Source organism: Phaethon aethereus, assembly GCF_964289735.1.
Source record: "Phaethon aethereus genome assembly, chromosome: 7".
Classification (NCBI taxonomy): Eukaryota; Metazoa; Chordata; class Aves; order Phaethontiformes; family Phaethontidae; genus Phaethon; species Phaethon aethereus.
The window spans coordinates 14,471,984-14,496,208 of record NC_138583.1 but is presented as its reverse complement, the minus strand read 5'-3'; the positions used below and the strand labels follow the sequence as shown (position 1 = coordinate 14,496,208).

The following is a 24,225-nucleotide window of genomic DNA, read 5'->3' as shown; positions in this document are numbered from 1 at the left end:
AGAAGCCCATCTCTTGCTCAAATTAGTTCCCAGTGCAGCTTGGGAACAATTACTTGGCATTTAACTTTGGTATGTTAATTGAATGTTAGTTAATTAGGCAGTTCTCAAGAAAAGGTGGTTGGTACCAGAGGAGCAGAGCAGGTCGCTATTAGAGGGGAGATGACAGGGATCCGTGGGGTTGGTGGGACACAGGGGAAAAGAAGCAGCAATGACTTTGTTAGAAAACTCGTACATTAGCAGGGGAGTGAGACGGGGAGCATCACCACCTTGAAATTGCAGTGCACGCACATGTCTGTCTCCTCTGCATTGTTTGAACAGAAATAAGTAAGGTAAACTCAGCCTACAGGAGTTTTTCTCTTTAGCAGATGTCCCTTACTGTTTTCATGTTCAGCACATGGAGATTATTTTATATGTGGTTGTAATTTTCTTTCAGAATGAAAAAACAAGATAGAAGGATAGCGTCAGAGTGCTTTCAGCTTAGTTCTGGTCAAGTACAAAGTTTTTATAGTGTAAAAAATGGTCCTGCAACCCTCAACTTTGAAAACTAGCTTTTTTTTTTTTCCTTCAACACTTAAAGAGAAATTGGCAAAGGTTGTATTACACTAATTGTACAAAACCAAAAAAATTCTGGGGACACCTGATAAAACATTCTTTTCCTATAAAAATGTAAAATAATGTAAATTAAAGCAAAAAGCAAGGCTGCAGAACCAAGAAGCAAAAGTTCCTAAAATAGCTTTTGGTCCTTCTCAGAAGTTCTGGCTGTGCAATGTTAACTTTGGAAACACGTTTCTGCTATAAATTTTGGTTGTGTGGGTTTTGTAAAAATTTTTTTTTTCCTCCTTGAAAGCCTCTCCAGATGTTTTACAGTTGTTGTTTGAAAATGTTCCATGGCAGGCACTGAGACTCTGGGCACAGAGCAGTAACCCCTTGATGTGGTGGTTGTGGTTTTTCCTTGCAAAGAGAGGAAGGTATATGATTCTCTTTCTCTGTTCTGGGACTCGTTCTGTCACAAATGGTGTGACCTTCAGCACATCACCTGCTCTTGATTTCTTTCATCTTTTAAGACTTCAACAAGTCATGTAGCTGGATGGCCACTTTAGTAGTCTCTGCAGGAACTCCCCACTCTCTGAGATGCTAAGTATTTTTTACATTTCTTGTCTTTTGGAATAATTATAAATACAAGCCAGATTTAAATATTTTTCTGATGCAGGCTGTTTGATTGAAATTCATGTGTTCACAATCATAGATTCATTTGATTGTAAAAGACTTCAAAAAGTCGTCTATGCCATGCTTCCTTGCCTGAAGAATCCCTATCTGACCTTTCATGGAGATTCATCAGCTTACCCCTTAGGGTATTTAGGCACGTTAGAATGCTCCTAATACCTGACCTGTATCTTTTCTATTTCTTTGTGGGGTTTTTTTTGTGTTTCTACTGTGGATATGGATAATGCTTTGTTACTCAGTAAATTGGAATACTGCTGTCTTTTCTCCCTCTTCTTAAAAAAAAAAACAAACCCACAAAAAACACCCCACCAAAAAACCCCACAAACAAAAAACCACACCCAACACCAAAACCCCTACTCCGTGCAATCTTTTCTTTGCAGGTTGTATTGATAGGTTGGTTTTTTTCCCCATACCATTCTGATTGTTTTTGTCCCCCTTCTGTGGCTGTACATTGTGGTGGTGTAGAGAGAAAGGAGAACTGTGCATCTTTCAGACTTGGCTTCCGCTCGTGCAGCCGAGGCAGCTGGTTGAGTTTGCTGCGGCAGCACGGCACAGCTCAGCCTCTGCGCAGCTACTGCCCTCAGCTCCGCTTCCAAGAATTCCTGCCTTTGGAGATGGTTCTCCCCTTGCTGTTGGGAAGGTGTGCAGTGTCGTACTTGGTACTTGTCCCTGTTGGACGTAGTTTCAGACCATTTCTCCGGCTTTTCAAGATGATTTCAACACCAAATTTCTGCAGTGAACTGATGCTCTTTCCAGCTTATGCCACATGTAAATTGACACAGAACATGTTCTGGCCCTTTATCCATCTGCATCATGGATGTCCATAAAGAAAGTGTTCTGTAATTTCAGACCCAGAACAAACTCCTGTAAAAAAAAAAACATCCGATAATACTTGTTTCTGTTACTGACCGTTGGTTTAACAGTTCAGTAAGTTTCCATCCATTTTGTGTTGTGTTCAGCTAGACCTTATTTCCCTGGTTTATTTGTAAGAATGTTACATAAAGCACCACTGAAGCCTCACTAAAATCAAACTAATCTATGCTCAAGGTCTCTTGTCTGCTAGTGTAAAGAAAGTACGGAAGTGTGGCATGACTTGTTCCTGACAAATCCATTTTGGTTTTTACTCATTTTTGACTTTCCTCTTGGTCCTTTAGAATAGTTTGGGTTATTTTTCACCAGTAGAAAACTGGACCTCCAATTCTGCAGTTACTCCTTTTCCTTTTTTGAAGATAGCCACTAGACTTTCCCTTTTACAGATTTTCATCATTGTACTGATTGTGTATGAATTCCCTGTGTTCACACTCTGGTTAAATGCCTCTGAGATTTTTTTTCTGGCACTTTTGGGTGTTAGTGGTAGCATTAGCTCAGGAGTTGTTCATAGCAGTAATTGGGAGGGCTCAGGAGGATTAAATGAAACTGAGCCTCTCGCCTACAGGTCATTGGTTTGAATCTAGCCAAAGATGGGTTAAAGTGAGTCACTTCCATTTTTCAGATGCTTGTATTATGTGTGAAATCTGTGGATGACTAGAACTGGCATTACAGAATAAAAGCGTAAGCAGTAATGAAAGACACTGTTGTTTGAAATCTAAGCAGTGAAACCAACAATTGGATGAGTAAGAAAACAAGCAGTCTAATGCTATTGGAGTGCATTTCCTTTGGAAAACTGTATCCGAGATTCACTTGCTGGTGGCCTTTCACTAGCTTTGTCTTCTCTTTATAATTGTGCATGTTTTCAGATGTAACAACGTGCATACAGCTAAGCCTAAATGAGATGCTTCCGTATTTTATCTGGATCCGTGCAGAGCGTTTTGTGCTTGCCAAATTGAGCCATTGTTGCTATGTTTTGTAATGTATTAATTCAAAGTTAGTGTAGTGAATCTGGTAAGATGCTCTGCCAAGTTTTGGCAAGTGTAGAAGGAAATTGGGGGATCCCGGTTCCACTGAAGTCATGGGATAAGGATAGCACTCTTCAAATCTGTCTCTCCAGCATGTACCATTCCAGTTGGCAAGAGCTTTTGGGGAAGCCTATATATATGGGTGTGTGTCTTGAGAGGTATTTGTGAAGAGCTTGAAGATATACCGAAGCAAGCTGGACCCATATTCAAGACCAGACTTCTACATTGTGTCACTCTCATGCACCAGCCTTGAAAGCACATGCTAGATAACTCTCAGGTTTGCACTAAGGCTTTTATTGAATAAAAGCTCTGTTAATTAATTTGATGCCGCATTCAGTTTAATTAGGCATTCCCTGTGTTACCTATTTTGCTACAAACGTGCATAATGTTTGTGGGTTTTTTTAACGATAATACATAACTGCATTAGATCCTACCAGGGCAAAGCTGGGTATTTCTGCAGGACACAGCTGTAGCTATAGAAATGAAGGAGACGTTGCTGACAAAGGACACTACTTGGATATTAGTGGTGGAAACATGTATCGTACCCTGTTTCACAATGTTGAACCGTGGCTTGACTTTGTGTTCCCATTGCGATTCGCGGGGCAGTTCATGCCTCCCAAAGCAGGGTTTGAGCCAGCTGCCCCCTTTGCTCTGCGGGAGAATTCACTTCCACACAGTTTGCTGTGCAGTCGAGGGGACTAGCACTGCTTAAACCTGTGTGCATTTGGAGGTGGTACAAAGATACAACTTGCTCTCCTCACTGTTTTTATTAGTGGAGCAGGTTTAAACTTCAGGTAAAATCAGTCAGTTGGATTAAACTTGTTTACTTGGGCTGTTTAAGCTAACATCACTGATTCTGCCTGATGGAGAACAGCAAGCACAATCCTCAGTTGCTCAAAAAAGGCAGCCAGCTGGGGTGTAAGCCTCCTGGGACGAGGTGGCAGCAAGCACTGGCTCTGCTGCGGGCCCCGCTCGCAGCCAGAGAGGTGGACTCACTCCCCGGGGGCCAGTGCGAGTCCGTGTTGAACAGCCAAACTGCTGAGAAATGACTACCTCTGCTGTGTAAGTGGCAGCATATATACTCCTTTTATGCTCTTGGTGTTGAGGCAGACACAGAGCAGAAGCTTGTGTAACGACAGGGGTAAGGCTCGTCTGTGACAGGGTTAGGACGCTTCGGAGTACCTGGAAAGAACTGAGGTGGAGGGGCAAACGCGCATACTCTGGGTCTCCCCTAACGGAGAGTTACCTGCCGTTTCCTTTGTGGCCTTGCTTTCCCGCCCTGACTGACTGCCCAGCGAGTTAGCCAGCCATTGCCAGGCTCTGCCGGAGCGTGTGAGGAGGACAGCTGCAGGAAAATCAGTCCTCAAAATAGTTTGGGATGACCAGTTTCTCCCTCTCCATTCCCCAGCTCTTTAAAAGCAAAATGGCTTTCCAACACAAGGAAAACATCCGATTTACTGCTGCTCAAAGCTGTGGACAAAGATTTCCATCCTTTCAATGCAAGTGAAGTTATTGTTCAAATACTGCAGCACATTGAGCATTAGGGTAACATTTTTTCCAAACAGTATATAGTCTCCATTTTTCTGGAGAAAAAAAAAATTCTGTAAAAAGAATAACATTTTTAAATAACCAAGACAATAGTTAATTCCACTCCTCTCCTTCTCTGTTCTTTGCTGCTTCCCTTCCCACCCCACCAAATTATCACACTGGATGATTTATAAAAACTGTGTTTAGATTGCAGTCTATACAGAAGAGGATAGAAAGCCCTCGGTAGCTTTGTATCCCACTTATCTGGAATTCTCCATGTGAAAAATATGATTTTGTTTCTAAGAGCAATATAAAATTACTGGATATGATCTGTGAAAAAAAGTGCTGTGTTTTCTTACATATGCTGTAAACATCTTTTCAGCCAAATGCATTTTCTTCTGAGACACGAAACCAAACTAGCGAGACAGTGCTGAACAGATAGTTCTTCGAATCAAACTCCTCCTTTTTTCCTACTATTTTCATTGCAGTGAGTAAGAAATACGGGTCTGCCAGTCTGCCTATTGAACTATCTACTGCAGCTTAACTGCAGCAAGGAAGCAGTAATCCTTTTGTGCTCCTCCAGCAGTCTCCCGGGAAGCAGAAGGCATTGAAATTACTGAGCTGTTGTCCTATCCCCTCCTCACCTGTCTTTGTGGCTGTAAATATAGTGTCTGCCCGTAAATAACCGCTTGCTGCACCTTTAAGCACGTTCCCTAACAAGAGGCAGTGATTTACTGAGGTGATAAGCTGTAACTAATACTAGGGTATCATAATAGGTAAATAGATTAGCACCGTGCTTCTCTGTATTTTGCTTTCTAGGGAGCCTACTGGCTCATTCACTCGGAGATGCTTACTACAGCACTTTGCACTGTGCCGAGTTAAATCAGACAGTTACAGGGTTGCAGCTATCAGTGCTGGTGTGGATGCAGCTAATGAAATGCATTAGCGAATCTATGGGGTAGCATTGATCGCGTAGCCTGTTTTCCTTCTCCTTTCTGTTCCTTGGCCCAAAAGAGATTGTGACGGGCTGTACCGATATTAGATGCTGTGGCTATAAACTATCCTTTGAGCTGCGTCATCAGCATCCATCGTGTAATTGTTGTAAGTACGCCAGCATCATTTGTCGTCAAGAGGCGAGAAGCGGCGCGGGCAGCCTGGGCGTGATCCGTGGCTTCCTCCAGCTCGAGCTCCTGGGTTTTCCTAACGGAAGGGGCCGGCGCTTCCGAAGCGGTTGTGATGCTACTGCTGGGCCATGGGCACGCACGGCTCCGAGGGACGGGAAGGTGCCACGGAGCGGGCAGCGGAGGCCGTTGTTTCCATACTGCCTGGCAGGTTTTCGGCACAAAAGGGCCCTCGCAGGAAGGGAACAGTAGCGGGGGATGTGGCCGGTCCCAATAATTGTGTCGCAAATCTTGTGATACTTGGCATGTTCTTAAAGACCTGGCTCCTAGAGGCAAGGGATTAAATAACAATTGCTTCCTTTCTCTTTCAAGCAAGGCTTAGCTCTGTGGTTGCAGAGAAATGCTTGAAATGTGACTCTGGCTGAAGGGAAAAAAAATAAAACTTTGTGTTCCAGCCCTCTTCCCTCTCCTTGTCCTGAGGATCCCAGTGTGGATACATTGCGATCTTATGATTTTTTTTTCAATGAAAGTGTTTAAAACTGTGGGAGACATCCAGAAGGACATAAAGTATGGCCAACTCTGGGTGTGTGGGAGTATTTATGAGTATTCTAAGGAGAGGCCAGTCACATTCTGTGCTGAAGACACACTCTTGCAACGTCTGGTCTTCTTCAGAGAAAGGAGGAACAAAAATGGGACTGGGTAGCAGCAAGCTGAATACCTCTGAACGGGTTTTGTTTTTTCTCTTGCTTCCTTAGGGAAACCCCTTGGGCTACTCGTAATTGAAATATCTCTTATTTTTAAATCTTTCTCGTTTTGTCTGTTTCACACACGTGAAAGCTAGACTGCTCGTTTCTGTGTTGGTTTCTTAATGCAGTGGTCATTAGCAAATGAGTACTGATTTATTCCTATGAAAATACATCAATGCTTAAAGTAAAACGCAGTCCCGTTAAGAATGATAGAGGTTTTGCAAATGGAGAAAAGTAGGTCAAATATTGCACCAATCATCCCAGAGTGTGTCCCTTTAAGCCAAATAAATGTGTGAATACACTTAAACTGTCAGCATGTCATTTGATTGCCCTTATTATGCATCTTTTGGCATGAGCTGGCAGAGCCCTCTGTGACTGAATAAGGGGTTCAAAATGTTGAATCTGGTGGATTAACCAGGTTGTATTTTACACCTGGGCTGCGTATGGGGGCATGGAGGGGTGCACGTTTAAGGATTTTTCCTTTCCCCCATTGCAACAGTTGACTTCAACTTAAGCAGGAAAGCCACATCATTATATGCAAGGGACATTGTAGCAATGCAGCACAGGAACACGATTTAAATCTGATCATTAAACTGCCGCAGCAAGAGGCTGCGAGAGACGGTGTGGATGGTCCATCTGCAAAATCTGTGCTCCTGTTGTACAAGGAGGAGGGGCGGAGGGGGGAGAAAAAGCAGCTGCTTGGCTGTGCTATGAGAGGGAGAGACTGACTGTTGGCACCATCTGTAGCTGTCCTTTGTGCTTGCTGCTTTATCTGTTCATTATAGTACGATACTGAATTTCTCGTGCTTTGAGTGTAAATGAGTTGAGATGCGCCTAATACTGTCAGCATAAAAAGCAGTAACTAAGTACACTAAAGATGAATAGTGTAATCTGTAAATTCATTTTGAGTTTGTTTCATCGTGCTTGAATAGCACAGGAAGTGATGTTCTCCAGAAGCCAGCTGTACCAGATGTGTGTGTGGGGGTATATATTCATCTTACCAAGTGGAGAGCAGAGCAGTGGAGGTGGATGGGGCAGGGGAGAAGGAAGGCTGCCCCAGCATTTCCAGCAGAGGAGAGCAGGCTCCTTGAGAGGGTTCTTGCTCCTGCTGAGCAGGATAGAGGGGAACTGGTAATTCCTAAGGCAGCTACAAACAGCTCTCTTGTCATTCCGTGCACAAGCACCGACGCAGGGAAGAGAGCGATTATTATACATGGTACATGAGTCGAAATGTCCCGAGGGAGGAAAGGTTAAACCTCTCCATAATGAGTGATGTGATAGGGATGAGTAAATTTGCTGTTTTATACCTGCAGTCTCCTGGTTTCTAAAAAGAGGGGTCCTCTCCAGATAACTTGTAGAGTGAAACTGTCTGGCTTATCTTGAGGACCTCTTTGTTCTTTGACGGTTTACATTTCACCATTATAAATGTGTGTATTGGATATTGATAATAATAACAACTCATTAAGATCTTTGCTTATCTTCACCTCACCAAAGCAATGCTGTCTCATTGGCATATTCCTTTTCCGGGAGTTATTCTGCTTTTTTTCCAAGCAGATTTGGGGTTTGTTTGCAGATACGTGCACTCACACCCATCAGGTTGTTGCTTTTTATCTTATTTGTCAAGTGCATATAGGTGTGCCGAAGGAGCAGCTCCCTCCTCCCATCAAAGCCTTGATTAAGATGGATGATTTCCATTTGACACCATAGTAATTACACTCGGCTTTGGAAGTGCTCAGCATCCACTATTACTCTGCGACGGCTGCGTTTAGCGTTCGGCAGAACACTTTGTTCGTGTTTCTCAGAGCTCCAGTGGCCGCGGTGCGCAGGAAGCAGCCCTGCGAGGCAGGGACTTGTATCTCCAGGCGCCTGGAAAAGGGGGAGGGGGGCCTTTGTCACTGGCACATTAGTAATGATATGCCAGGGATAAAAGGTGAGTATAATTTGATCAAATGCTTGTTGACAGATTCCTTGGCTAATAGAGAAGCAGCTTAGACTGACACTCGTTGCTGGAACATTTCACAGAGCTTGGGGGAATGCTTTCTGTAGGCTGCATGTGAGACTGACACTTTCCGAGTGACCATATTTAGTTACGTAAAGAAGCGGTGTCCCCTTTTTGTCGCAGAAGAGCTCTAAAATACCTCCCTGAACACCACTCCTGACCTTCTGCTTGATAAATGCAACGAAATTACTACCTCTGCTTTGTCCAAATGTGTGATTAATTCACAGGAATGGCCCAGGCTTTCACTATTTTTCTTGTGTGGCCATTAAACTTGAGAAATCCCAATTGTTTCTCATACTGAAAAATCATATTCGTGGGTGTTCTTGGCAAAGCAGGTTCCTTTCTTTTCCCCTACAAATATGACTTTACAATTAGTCTCTTTGGAATTTGTTCTAATTGTGTGTTAACAGTACCTGTGAGTAGCTACTGGAAGAAGAAGGTGGGATACCCTGAAATGATAGTTTGCCACTGCTTATGATTATGTTATTTGGTGAAAAGACAACCATAAGAAAAAAATAAGAAATTAAAATAAAAGACTCAATTTTAGAGAATTCTGTGCTTGTCTCTTCTAAACCAGCAAACCTAAAATTACATGTAGAGCTCTCCTACTCTAAACTGCTGTGGCAGCTTGGGTTTTAAGTAGTCTTCTGGTTCTCACCTCCTTGTGCAATCTGCTGATTTGTGTTCAGTTCATAACACCTCAGGAAAGCACTTAGTTAAAAATTAAAGACAAAGCATTTTCTTGTTCTGAGGGTTTTGTAAAGCATACTTTAAAGAAGGGAAAAAAACCCCAAGCACTTCCACTTGAGAACGTTTCTTCAACTGCAGAATTTTGCAATTAGTCTACATTTTGTTCTGGTGAAACTCTTCACTCTGTCATACCTTGGTGGCTTTTCACTCACACCACTTCTGATGCTGGAATTAAACAGGCAGCTCTGAGGCTCAGTTGGGTGTTGCTGGAGGCGTCAGTGGGGTGTCTTGGTTGGGTACACTCACGGGAGCCAGATTTCACCTGCAGTCACTTTGTAGGGCTCTGCTTACTGCAAAGTCAGTGGTTTCTGTAACAGGGGCTGGTCTTTTCTGAGTGTGGGTGTGTAAGGGAGAGGCCACATTCCCAGAGATAATGACCCCTTTCATGTCTTCAGAGGGAGTTGCAAGCTTTTCATCCCTCTAGGAAGTCTCTGCGTCTTCATAGTTCATAAGCGTGATTTTCCTGTAAGCACAGAATTACCCTCATTGACCAGAAGATTAGGCACATAATGGAAATACACATTTAGGGGTTGTGCTGGGTCAAATATAGATTTAAGTGCCTAACTTTGTATCCATACATCAGTGTGGCCGTATTCCTCTGTTTATCTATTCAAGACTGGTAGCTGATAGCCGTTCTGGAAATTAATTGCAGCACATGGGCTTCTCTTCATGCCTCTCCAATTAATCTTTTGCACAAAAATAACCAAACAGAAAAGAGATCTTGTTGTTTTTTAGTCCCCTCTGTGAATTATGTCTTCTGTATGTTTTTGTTATGTTAGGGTGAAATGCATTCTTCCGTGTCTTTTTTTCCCCACTCACAACAGCTATCCCATGTCCTTGTGCCTCATCCACTCTTCATCTCTGTGCCACTTAGCTCAGATAAGTTTTCTTGTGCCTCCTGGGCTGTGCAGAATGTTTGTAACTTGTGTAAAAACATTATAACGATAGTGTAGGGCAATTACAGACTCAATTTCATAGGATAATAATGTGAGTGGTGGTTCATGGACAAGCTTTTCACTCCTGGGGTTTGTCTGTTTGGATCGTGACTCCTGTTACATTAGCTTGCATCCTGGTTCTTCAGGTGTGCGCTTACCGTCATTTTGTTCTGTTTGCACAGCACTGCTTTCGTCGTGGTGTGAGGAGCTGGGACGACTCTTGCTGCTTCGCCACCAGAAAAGCCGGCAGAACGATCCTCCGGGGAAGCTACCCATGCAACCTCCCATGAACTCTATGAGCTCCATGAAACCCACCCTCTCTCATAGGTGAGTCAGCCCAGTCCATACGAGTGGAAGCCTGTACAGTTGTGCCACATGACAGGTCTGTTAACTGAAATGCTTGTTACCGTTGACGGAGGTAGCTGCACTGTTTCATGCACTGAACAGCACTACAGACAACAGGGGAGCTGTAATTACAGCAAGTACTAAATAAACTTGGGTTTTGTCTTTGCTATTGCCTGGTGCATAGTGAAATGATGCTCCCATCTTCAAATCTGCGCTCAGATCAAGTGGCCTTGCTTTCAGACTTCTACAACATGTCTCTCACCAGACATTTTCCTACTGTTTATTTAAATACAACTGACTTCTCTTGAGGTTGAAAAAATTTCACTGATGTTCTGTTTTGTAAGTGTGCTTGGAAATGTACTGTATTGTATACAAAGCAACAGTATAGTGTGTGTAGCCATAGATGGGACAATGTCCTATACCACCTTGTATCAGGTGAGGATCACAAAGCATTTACATTCGTTTAGAGAAAATGCGAACATGAAAGGACACTATAAAAAGCTGAAGATGTGAAGCCTTTGATTACCAAATTACATGGGGGGAGGAGTTATTTGTATTTCTTGTCTGCAGTACCTAGGTCAAGGCAAAAGCTGAAGAATAAGTGTAGACAGGATTAAACGTTAATTTTATGCTTTATGTTTCTGGAAGTTTTTTTTCAAGGCTTTCTTTCTCTCAGTGTCCCATTAAGAAATCACAAATAGTATAGATTGGTTTTAGGCACTTCTGTCAGTAAAGGATTGTAAGAGTGCGGATGAGACTAAATTCCTGGTACCTAGATCCCCTGATAGCATAAGTAACTTGAACTCTTGTGTTAGAACGGAGCTTAGGGTCATCTTTGTACCACTTGCATTTGTATGTGTGAATTCGTCTGGAAACCACTTCTGGTTTTGGGTTGGGTCTTTGGAAAAGCCATGCAAATGCTATGCCTTTTATTATATCCCTTGAGAATAAAGTCCTCTTTTGTAGTATAGCTAATATAGTATCGATGACTTTTCAGAGTACCTGGATTGCCTCTTTTTTTCAGTTGTTTATGAAATTATTATTGTAAACACATGTAAAAAAAACTAGAAAACCTTCTGTTCTGAAATAACTTATTTTTACACCTGGTAGAAGCTTTGCAGAAGCCAAGGTGAAATTAGTGGCCAATCTGCAGAGAAAATGTGACAAAGTATATATGCTCTCTTAGGTGTAGTTTTGTAGATGCCTGATTCTCATTTGACCTGTTCCCCTAGGATCTATAAAGTAACGAAAGCGCTGTTCTTTCTCACAGGGGCTGTGTGGTACGTTACTAGAGAAGATAGGCACAACTCTCTACTTTTGTGGCAGTTTTCCACTGAAACTCTGTCACATGCCAAAAAAAATAAATACTTTCTTCTGCTAAACCTAAATACCAGCATTTCTGGCAATACCTGGTTACACAATATTCTGTCTAATAGTAGAACATCTTGCCCAGGATCAAACAGTCCCTAGAGTTTCTCTTGAGTATTGCCCTTGAAATGCTTTACTGAGGAAGACACTGGGAGTCAGTTCTAAATTACTGCTGTTTACCTATGAGATGCCCCTCTAGAAACATAATTTCTGTGGCATAACTTCTTATCTATAAGAGCTGGAGCGGCCTCTTAGGGATTTGGAATACCTGCATCGCTGCTTTAGTGTGTGCTGTTGTCTCATCTGTAATTTAGCCATAACCATGACTGCTCAAAATCTCTCAGGTGGTACATTAGAATTAGACATCTTGTGGCTCTCCAACTTCTTTTTCCAGCCGGAACTGTTTTCTTTCATGGATGTTTTAGAATCAGTCTGTAAGACAGTAGTGAAGTATAGGGTGAAGAAGAATTGAGTCTTCTGTTTGAATTAAAGAAAAGACGAAAAACCATTAAGTACAATCCCGGTGATAAAGCTGGTGATGAAGCAACATTTGTATTTGCATTAGATTACATTTGGGTCAAAAGCTTAGTATTAAAGTTCACAGTATCTTATCTCTAATTCACAAGGTTTTTACGAGAATTCAAACAAAAAAAAAAAGTATGCTTTTTATTTCCTGCAAAAAAAATAATATAGACAGCTACTTCAAGTTTTGTAAAAAAATTAGATGTTAAATTAGAACAACTAAGAGCATATTCAAGACCCTTATGTAGCTTGACAGAGGGAATATAGGATATGTCAGCTGCTGGCATATATCTAGCTGCTGAATATCACTAGACACAAAAAAACCCCAAAACCCTTCCCCTGTTGTTGGACTATCTTGAGACCTTCACACAGAGCTTTTTCTGCTGTTGCTTTTACTAGCAACAAAATTACTCAGAACTCTAGTCAGGGACTAGAATCCCGATGTACCTGGCACTACAGAAACACAGCTGCTTAGTCTTGAAGTTGAAACAGGGCTCAGATATTTAAAATAAATTCTGACTCAAGAGTGTATCACAAGAACCTAAGTCTAAGGATTCATATTTAAGAAACTGTGGGCACATTTGCTGGAGAGAATTCAGGTCTGGCCTGTTTTTAGGGACAACCTAATTGAGTTGTGGGAGCAAACTGAAGTAGACAGGTCAAGGAGGGCTTTGATAGTGATACTGTTGGTCAAATGCACTTACAGAGAGTGGAATATAAGCCATACAAGGATGTGCACACATGCAACGAATGCCTTCAGAGTAGGGATTGTATTGTGCTAATTTCTTTCTAAATTTAGTTTTTCATTAATAGAATGATTGTGTTGCATATAGAACAAAAATTCAGCTAAATACCTACTTCCTAATGTAGGGCAGTTGGTTGGATTGCAAACTCCTGTGCTTTATGAACATCATGAGCACTGGATTCTCAAAAAAACCCCCTCAACCTTATCTTTTTAAGTCAGTGCAGTGTAATAATAATTAGCTCAAACTTGAATGTGAGATTCATTGATTTTTTTTTTATTTTATTTTATTTTTAGACAAATTTACTGATTCATGTGGATAAACTTCACTCCTGTACTGAAGGACCAGTATGAGACCTATCTGCCTCCTTAATCCTATATAACTTCTAATTTAAGTCCTACTTAAAGGATTTATGGGGAATTTAGGGGGAGCTGGTAGTCTTTGAGCTGGCCCTTCTGCATAGGAGTGAAATTTCATGTTTTCTAGCTTGCAGGGAGTAATGTAACTTCTTTGTGTTTTAGTTTTCCAATCTGACATAAAGTCCGTAATAACAGATACTACTCAAGGTGGCTGATTTTTTTTCCTTCTAAATAGTATAAGGTCCTAGGGAAATGCTGTTATGCAAGTAAAAATTATTGTCATTATACACCTTCCTTTGCTTTGATCAAGTTCCTGCTTAACACTTCATTGCATTAAGTGGTGGATCTTTGCATGTGGATCAAATTGAGTCTAGGTTGAAATGGGTACATCTTCCATCATTCCCAGTGGGAATTGTGCCCTAGCTCAGTTTAAGGTGGATCTGACCCATGCAAGCCCTAGGGGGCTTCTCATTTCTTGGATAGCTTGTAGTCAAGATTACTTTGTCAACAAAAAAACCTGAAAACAAACAGCTGTTAGTTGCAGTTTGGTATGTTGTCATGAGCATTCGTGGGGTTCTTACTGTCTTGCTTCTTGCTCCAAATTTTGGTCTCCTGTATTAATTGCCAGCTGTCCTGCAGTTAGTGACCACAGTGTAGTAATGTCTGGGTAGGGCAGTCAAGACTGATGAAAAATATGAAGATAAAATTATTTTTTTCATTAATTACTTAGTACCAGAGGTTTTGAGAAAATTAAACAGTAGATCAAATTAAGTAGTAATTCAGTGTTACAGTAGGTGCTTTATTTATTACCATTACTGTTTTATGTTCTTGCAATTGCCATAAATACCTTTTATTGGTTAGACTTGCTTTTCAAGGGTGCTTATTGTTAGTGTTTGTTTTGTCCCTTTTTTCTTCCAATTTAAACTTTACTAAGAGCTGAACTTTCAACACTGGTAGGAGCTCTTGAAAAAGAATAGCAATTCTGTGTCTGAATTTTTACTGGGTGGTTAGTATTGCCTCTTACATCGTTTGTAAAGAATCAAGAGTGATCTGGTTGTAATGTACTGGTAGAAACACTCTCAGTATTTCTGCAAAGGTTGGTGCCGTCTCAATTTTGCCATCGTAGGCAGTTTTGACCGACAGCGATAGTCACTTTAAAAATGTCTGGATGAAAGAAATGGTTAAAGTGAAAGGTTGGGTGCAGCCTATACAAACTTTTATGAAAACAAGCACGTTGTGCGTGTTTTATACATCAGTTTGAAGTCAGGGACCACTTCATTAGTGTGTATGGCTGTGGTGTACAGGAGCAATCTTTGCAAAAGAATTCAAAACTCTTTAGGTGAAAGATAAGATTGTTTCAAAGCCTTTTTATCTTTCTGTTTGTGAAGTTGTGAAATAAATATAATTAGGGATGGAACAGATGGTAAATCCTAATATAAGAGTATGTACCCAGTAAAGCAACCTGTGTATTACTCCTGATTCTGCAAGAGCAGCCTCTCTTTTTCTTCTGTCTTCCTTTCTGTCAAGAAATGTTAAAATCCACCATCAGGAGAAAATAAGGGAAAAGTTCAGAATCCAAAAATGTTTCTGCAGAAGTGCCATTTCTTAAAGAAAAAAACCCCACCCAAACTCAAGATTTGTGCAGAGCAGTATTAAGTAAGCCCCCTGATGCTCTAAGTATTGTAAAGACAAAACTAATTGCTCGAAAGTCTGTCCCAAGACTCTGTCCCAAGACTTGTTTGCCCATCTTGTCCTCTAAGTGAAACCACTGATATTAGCTTTAGCGCATACACTTACTATGGGGAGGAGGTGGAAGAAAACCTTGAAAGAACATTGAAGCTTAAAAGCAAATGAATGGTACAATCTAGTCGAAAACTGATAATGTATAACCATTAACTGTTAATAATTAAACCTGTAGTATTTTCATGTGAAAAATCTGCATTTCATTTTAGGTGAGGTAAGTTTGTGGTCAATTCTTGTGGTAACAGGAGAGACTGAGAGACGTGATCTCTGAAAACAATAATGGGCAGCTTGAACTTCTCTTTAAATATATGGTCTTCACATGCTTGTTAAAAGGTATAGGATAAGGATCATCTTTTATTGTGTGTACAGCACCTTGCACAGATGTGAAAATAGGGCTTCTGTATTGATTAGACAGTCAAAGTGAGTGCTATTGCAGTAAGAGTAATACGTAGCCACACAACTAGTATACTTTGTGATTTCCCCCCACCCCCCCCGCCCCCGATAAGTACATGTAAGTGTTAGGTACTCCAAATTTTTTCCTCTGAGTGTTGTATATACTAGATAAAAAGTTTTAGGGTTTTGTTTTGTGATTATGTTTCTTAATTTAAAAGTGTCAGCTGATATTTTTAAAAATCCTGATAAATACTAGGCAAATATTATTTAAGGTATGTCTGCTGACTGAAGCAAAATCTGACCTTCTCAGGCCTTGCCCTGTCTGTGCTGCTTTTTAAAATACTGTAACTTACACCTTTGAAAAGGCAGCTGTCATTCTCGTGTTTGCGCCATATTGAACATCCAGTTCCTGAAAATGTCGTAATTGATTGCAGTTTACTTTTCAGGGATAATCGCAAATGTATCAGGCTCTTTACATGAGGGCTGCTCTCAAAAGCAGATGACTCGTGCTGAGTCTAGGTGATTTTCCTCTTCCAGTGTGTTGGGAAGGTTCCCTCTGTCACTTGTTCGCGATGAAACCAACTCATTTCTGATGGCACTGGAGTTAAAAATCATTCCGCTGTGGCAACACCCCTAGTTTCTACCAATTTTGACTCTCAGCATGGTAGCTGCATGGTGACGGTGAAAGCTGTACTTTGCCTAGCTCTTTGATTCAAAATTCATTAAAATCATCAGGAGTCTTCACCAGGTTGAGTACCTTTGGATAGAGAACGTCAGAACCAAGTCGTGCCCTTCCAGCACCGCGGCGTCAGGCCCAGACGCGAGTTTAGCTGTCCTTAGCCCACGCAGAAGGCGTGGGAGCCGCAGCCCGTGGCTCGCGCAGGGCGAGTTCCTGCGCGTAGCTGTTTGCCGGGCAGCCCCGCTGCCAGCGTCACGCTGGGCCTGCCAGCTCGGCCACGACATGGCTCCCCGGCAGAGAGGGCGGCTCAGCCTGGCGAGGTGCTTGGCTTTCAGTGGAGTGGGGGGCGGGGGGCGAATTACTGGCATAAATGATGGCAAATACCTTGCCTTTTTAAAGGATTTTTGTTCCTTTTGGATAATTTGGAAACAGGAACACCCCTGTGTATTTTGTCTAAAACGGGCATTTTTCTTGATGCCTTTTCTTTACACGTATCTGTCATTCATTCACTTAGATGAAAACATGACCCTCCACAGGATTTCTCTGTAACTATATTACAGAAGGAGTGAATTGCTGATATACGACTTTGTCATATTTTTTTTATTCCTACTGTTCCCATACGCTTGGGTTCTCAAGTCTCTTTAGTATTGCAATGGGAAGAACAAGAAATAGTCATTACTATTTGCAGTGATGGAGGGCTTTTCTAATGGTTTCCCTAAAATAGGTTAGAAATTCTTGCTAAAAAATTCTTCGCTGGTTTTCGCTAGAGACGACAGCAAAGCCTGCTCAATAGAGCACATCCACAACCTCTGCGGACGGGTCGGTGACATTAATTAGATCCTGGCGGTGCCTTTAGCAGGAATCGGTGGTTTCTTCCCGTGAAAGGGCTGTTCCAGGAGTGAGGAATAGCGCACCAGCCGGGGCATCTTCTCGAATGTCCTCATCTCCACCAAGCTGAGAATGCGGGGAAGGGACCACAGTCTGTTTATGCTCTCCGTTCCCACTTACCACGTCAGGGGAGATAGGATGTGATGGTTTGTTTGCCCGTGTCACCGTGTCAGCAACAGCATTGCCAAACAACTTTTGACAGGCAGCGTCGGAGACGTCTCGGGGAGACGTTTCTCAGACTTGCCCTCGTACGCGCCACGAAGCCGTCCCTCACCGGCGAAGTCATTTGCCCGGCCTCCCCCTGCCCTGCCCGGCCGCTGCCGGGCCCGCCGCATGGCGAGGGGGCTGCTCGCAGCCGGCTCCCGTCCCGCCCCGTCCCGTCTCGCCGGCTTCAGCCGGGCCGCGCCTCCGCCGCTGCGGGAGCCGCTGCCGCCGTCGCCCCGGCCGCTGCCCGCGGCAGGCTGCTGGCCGGCGGCGCGGCTCGGCAGGGCTCGCCCCCGGCGCCCCCGCTCCTCGGCCAGCCGCGCAGCCCCCAGCCCGGTTCGCTTCCAGCGAGTTGCGGTGGTGCCGTGCTGCCGCCTCCCCTCCCTCCCTTCCCCCCGCGCCTCTGGAAGAAAACGGGTTTTCCTGTTGTCGGGGAGCGTAAATCAGCTTCATCTAAAATCCGGGCAGTGCAAGTCCATCACATCTTCCTCCTAGCCGCCTGCTACACCTTGCGTGAGCCAGACTGCAGAGCTCCCGGTGCCCTTCTCGCTGTGCGGGGCTGCTCGTGCTTCCCCCTGTCTCAGAGGCAAAAGCAGAAGTGGAATCTGCTCACGCTGACAGCGGTTCCTTCCCCGGTTGTTGTAGCAGTCGCTGACCTCCAGGCACTATGAATAAACAGCAAAGCTGGGAACAAAAGGAGTCTTCTGGCTGCCATTATCTCACATTAACATAGCAGACGCGCTGCGGTGTGAACAATGCGAGTCTCATTCGCCGATAATCAGCGAGTACCCAGGCATTTGGATTACCAAGGCAACAGGCAATGGTAGAATACTGGGTGGGTGTGTTTTTTATTGTAAAGGAGCAGTCGGATATGGAAACCCAGGTATATTGATAAAGCAGAGCAGAAGGAATGCCTGGTGGCAGGGGGGGACTGAGGGCTCGCGGGGTTGCATTCCGACACACGTGAGATAAGTAAGGCATGGATGAAGCAGGTCTGTGCTGTGAGATGCAGTAAAGATTAAACTGCATTTGTCAAGCTGAAAACGATCGTAAGATAATTTCAGCATTTTGGAAAAGGTAACAGGTGGCATGTTAATAACAGGGCTGTTACCGGTGGATTTTTGTAACTGTAATCTGGGCTGTAGTAATGCGTTGCATGGTCTACTTGTGTGACAATAGAACTGGGTGTGATGCTTTAATTTTTTTTTCCTTTGATCGGGTGGATGCTGTAGTCCCATAATGTCAGTCGGTGATAACCCCTTCAGCTTCTTTTGAGGCGGGAGAGGGTCTCAGTAGCGTTTTTGTTTCTTACCTGCATAGCTGTGATCGTTTGTTCCACATGGACAGAGATAAGTTGTGTTAATCTCTGTGTCTTTGCGCGTGTGCACGCACACGTGTGCGTGAACATATATGAAATCTGTAACATAGCAGGACTGTGTGTATATGCAGGGGGGGTTGTGGGCATTTGCAGATTCAGAAACTTCGGAATTGATGTGACTATTTGGCCTGATTAATTTTTCTAATTTCAGGGGTTAGATTCAGATGCGCTAACTTGCTGAGGAGCGTGGTACTTTGCAGGCACAGCTCTCTAACTGGTGAGGCTGTGTGTAGAGTAAGGCGCCAGGAAGCAGCGGCAAGCATGTCACAGCCTGACCTGTAGCAACCCAACGTGAAATGGAAGGCAGCGTTCCCACCTCGTGCAGTCATAAGTCATCCAGGCCTCACAGGCCTTGTCATGACTATAAAGAAAAAGTTAAGGGCTTTCAGCTTCCAGGGGCACTTTGTATCACCTGCTGAGCTGCCGGCTCAATTTTGCCGTCTCAGTCTCCACGCAAGCGGCTGTATTGTGCGTATGTGTGTGGCTGCATGAATGGTTATTGTAAATGTGTGTGTTGATATTTAAAGGAGCAGAGGCAGGGGGTGATCGCCACCTGCTAGCTGCAGGTGCCATCCAAACCACCGAGCTGATAAATGGCTTGCTGCTTTCACCTTTTGACTGCTTCACCTGTATCTGCTCACCTAGAACGGGTTCAGAATGCTTCTGTGTTTTCAAACGGTTTGCCAGAAAACAGCCTTCCTTCTTTTTACAGTGAATTATGAAATTTCTAACTGCTTTCAGTCTTCCTCTTCAGTTTACGTTGCTCATAGCCTGGTACAGGCAACATCCAGTACTGAAACAACACTCGAGGTAATTCCTTCTTGGTAGGGGAGGATTAGGATATGGATCCTCTGTGCATTTGGAGTTGGGAGAATCGAAGCTTTCCAAAGGGTTAGAGAACGTATTCATTTAGTTGGAAAGAGTGAAGGGAAACAACAGACATGAGAAATTGTGGGGGGAATAAGTTTTGGAGCTGTATATTTTCTCTGTAAGATCTGAATGTTTGGAGTCACGCCATGAAGAAGTAGAGGAAAATAAAGTCTCGCAGAATGGCTTTTTTCACTTTTGCATTACATAAAAACACCCAGTGATTTGGATGGGACTCTGTCTTACATGTTTGTTTAGTGAAATACATGATGGAGCCTTAATTTATGCCAATACAATTTGAACTTCTTCATATAATAATACTAGAGAAATGTATCTGAGGAAGGTATGCATCACATAGGCGGCATCAGTCAGAAGTAGATTACCGCTAGCCACCCGAAGCCAGTATTAGTATACAAACTTACTACACCGCCCTTTTTTTTTCCTTGTCTTTAAACACCTTAGTAATACTAACTGTTCACAACATTGGCTTTTAGTTTGCTTTATGTCAGTGTGTGATGTACAGAGGTAGTTAGTCTTTGTTTTCTTTACAATATGTCTTCATGTTTCCTTGCTGACTGTAAGTGGTCTTCATATCCTTCCGACGTGGGTGTCTCCTTGCTCTGCCATATTCCTCCGTGTGAACAGAGAATGGATTGTGTAGAGTGGTTTTGGTAGTCTGCAGAAAACACAGCACAAAAGATCAAGGGATGACTTGGTTAAATTTTGTGTTATAAAAAAATTTTAGTAGTAATGACAGATATTTTCAGTGGAAATTTTACTAGAAATAAATAAAATAAAAAATTCCTTAGATCTGTTATTTATTAATAGATTGTCAAGGATTACTGGCTTATCGAATTGGGAAAAAATTAGCTGAAGTCCTTCCTGGAGCATTTTATTGTTGCAGGAAACTGCTAATAGTGTTCCATCTGTTCTTGCGATTTTATTTTTAAAGAAGTTATGAGGTTTTGTGTATACTGATAAGAAAATTCCAAAAATGTGGTGAAATTCATGCCTGTTCCATAACATAAGCATGCCGAAAAGGCAGTTGAAATTCAGTATTTGCACTGCACCACACAGAACAGCCTTTTTCTTAAGTGAGAGTATGCTTAAAATAAGTTTATGGTGGTGCCCTAATCAAGAAGTGCTAACTGAGTCCGTATTAATAATTAAAGCTACATGAGTGGTGTTCATTCAAGAAAACCCACGTAAAACAAAAACTGAGCCTGAATGAAAGAAGCTATGCTGCCTAGCTTGTGAGGCAGTGCGGGCACGAAACGCACACACTGGTGCTACAGTTACCTGGGGCTTTATTTCCTGTTCTGGTTGGGGGATTTGCGATAGTTTTCCACTGCAGACAGGTGAAGTTTTAGGGGAGAAGAGGGGTGAGGCAGGAGCAAGGAGCCTTGTGTGGAGGTTGTTATGTTTTAGTTTGTATTAAAGTAGTGTCACCTAGAGGCTTCAACCAAGAATACAGCCAAGGGGTGCTGGGCACCCTGAGCGCGCACGCGCCCAGAGGCAGTTGTGGGGGCAGAGCAAGGTGGACAAAGAGAGGTGCCGGCGGGCAAGGGCAGGTCAGGAGCCCCGGTTTTGGACTGTATTTGGGCCATTCTGATTTTTGGCCGTGTGTAGCTGCAAAGGAGTGTTTGGCCTGAGTAGATCTCTGACACCTCTCTCCTTGCTGTCAGATGCTCTCCTCTCTAGGTGTCCGTGGGTGAGAAAATACGACATCGGAGAAACGACAGTCAGTGTTACACTGGCAATTACCTGCTCATCTTGGCGTCAGCTGAAGAAGTTATCATAAAGTCTATAGATTTAAAGGACTGTGTGGACTCTGTGTGTCAGCTACCAGTCAGTCAGGTGGGATGACTATGCTTCAGAAACATTAAAGATCCTTGCAAAACTGTAAAGCGGGCTTCAGAGTAAGCAACAGAGACTAGTCACTGAAAGACCAGTTGTGGGAAATTTGATTGCAGTGCTTGGAGTGAAAGGGTTTTTTGAGAAAGCCAACATCTGGTGCTTTTTGGAGTAGTTGATAGATTTTCAGTGTTTAAAACTGAGGTGCTTTATAACAGTAGTGTTTTAGGCACCTGGCCCTCTCAACAAGTGATGTGGAAAATCAGCGGGAAGGTGTAATTCTGGTTTTTACCATCCTCCACAACATGTAAAGTACCAGTGCTCTAGGGATGAGTACTTCACTAAACCGTCTGAATCTCTCCTTCCTCAATCAATGAAGACATGTAAACAGAGTATCAAATACACATACAATTGCTTTAATGACAACATAAACATATTTAAAATTCTTAAATAATGCTACAAACCCTGTATAAATTGCAGTAATTCACTAGTATATTTGCAGAGCTCACTTTTTATTAAGCAACTTATATTAGAATTAATTAACAGTCTGTGTCTGACATAAAGTCTGTAACTATTCCAAAGAGGCTGGATATCTGTCTGGTTCTGTTTTCCTAGTACTGAGATTAAGAGAAGCTGTTTAGACGCAAGTACCAATGTACTTCTCTGACATGAGTGTTGTATTACCGATAGTTTCAGTACATTTGCCAGCAGCTAAGAAATCCTTCCTCCTTATTCCTTGATTGCAGCTTTACTACATCGTAGTTTGAGAAGTAATTTCCCTCCGTCTCTTCCTCTGTGCTCTATGGCTTCCTCTGCTGTTTGGCCTTTAATGCTGACCGGTAGTATGTATAGGTTCATTAACACTATTATAAATTTAGTCAATACTCTTTTAGTGGACTCCAGCTGAGCCCAAACTGACTCACTGCCCTCCAGGGTGTAGTGAGAGACTTAATTACCCTTGCACCGTTCAACAGGAACAATGTCGTGGGCAGCATTTTGCTGTGGCTGGAGAGGTTGAAGCTTGTTTCTCTGTTGGCTGCCATTTTCAAGTTTAGAGAAAGGGATTTTGGAATAATTTAGAGCTCTGTATAATAACAGCAGAAAGCCACTGCTCTTTTGCAATTGAGAATTGGATTGGTCACGTTTCATTACAGTACTTACAGGGCTTTTCCTTTGACGGTGGGAGTATTCCTTTGGGTTGTGTAAGGACAGAAACGCAAGTTGAAAGAGTGAAGTGGAGGGAATCCTTCAGTTGAGTGGCACGTGTTTCAGCATCTCCTACTGCTTGAAACCAAAGAAGCCTTCACACGATGGAGGAAGGTTGGGTATTGTTTCCAGTATGGCAAAAGTCATACTCAAACATGCACGTACTTGGTGATGGGCCAGAGTAACATGCTGGGCAATGCAAACCACAAGAATGCCGTGTATTTCTCATTGGGGTAACTGAAGTGAAGTTTGAGTGAAGTGAGATCTAGCACAGTAAGTGTAAATTAGGGTGTATAAATTGATGTTCTGTGAGGCACATCCATCACTATTTCAGTGTCACCTACCATAATTTCTTACATTGACGTCTGCAATTTGGAGCTAAGTCCTGTGTTGGATAATGTAATAGTCACATGATTCAATATTTGCAATGAATATTCTCAACCTGGTCTTTTTTTTTTTTTTTTTTGGCTTTCATGTGTTATGCTGGGTCCTGTGCTGGAGGCTTCCATCGTATGTCAAGAATATGGTTTCTTGAAGTGTCACCCGTTTTAACTGTAATACAGTAAAAATTGAGCAATTTACTCTTCTTTGTAATTAGATGGAGTGATTGTATAGTCTTTGAGAACACAGTGCAGCCTTCCACTAAACAAATGCTCCGATTCTACCATTGGAAAGTGCGGATGAGTAATATGTGAAATCTCTTATGTGTACTGAAAAGGAGAAGAACGGGTTAGAGAAACATGCTTTGGAGGCAAAGAAAGTGAAGAAATGGTTGTAACTTCTTAACATCAGGCTAAGGTATCGCTAGCTCAAAGTTTGAGTATGCGTACAAACCGTACAGCATATTTGCGTTAAAAGAACTTTCACTGACTCTGTGATTTGATCCCTGTCTCATTACCCTTCTTATTTACTCATACGCTTGCAAAATATTTGCCTTGTCCCTCAGGTTTTATTACCTGTCCGCAGCACATCAGTGGGGAATAGAGAGGAACAGCTCCAGTGAGTCCTTTAGCTGCTTATGTCATGGAGAGAGCTTCTTTGTAGTCGTTGAAGTATACAAACACTCATATGTGCCATAAATAACCAAGCAAATCACAGAGCAGACATCATCAAAAACAGTCAGAGAAGGAAGTAAAGTAGGAGGCATCATTCAGAGCCGGAAAAAAGAGGAAGGCTTCATAGCAGTCAGAAATTCTGTGTTAGTCATCATTTGTCTCCACGCTGGCGGAGAGGACTTGCTGAAGCATTGTGTCACTTGCAAATATTAGTCACTGAAGCCATTGTCTGCACCTCTGAATGAGAGGGGGGAGATTTTCAGCCTTCTAAGGGAAAATACTATTTTTTTAAATGGGCTAGGAGGACTTACTGATTGCAAGGTGTTAAATAAGCCCTTATTCACACATTGTTCTATATGGATGCTGTCGATGTAAACATAACATGTCAAGCATCTTATAGAGAATGACTGTTTTCCATTAATTT

The 24,225-nt window shown here is 42.7% G+C and overlaps 1 protein-coding gene across 1 annotated transcript in view; it reads left to right on the top strand.

Moving 5' to 3' along the window:
* The window catches only part of ZMIZ1 (zinc finger MIZ-type containing 1), a gene marked incomplete at its 5' end in the record, with an annotated part of 157,572 nt that overhangs the window by 97,900 nt on the left and 35,447 nt on the right, over positions 1–24,225 (top strand). The window contains 1 exon segment of the mRNA XM_082002252.1: positions 10,380–10,524. Within this exon segment, the coding sequence (XP_081858378.1) occupies positions 10,380–10,524 (145 nt within the window).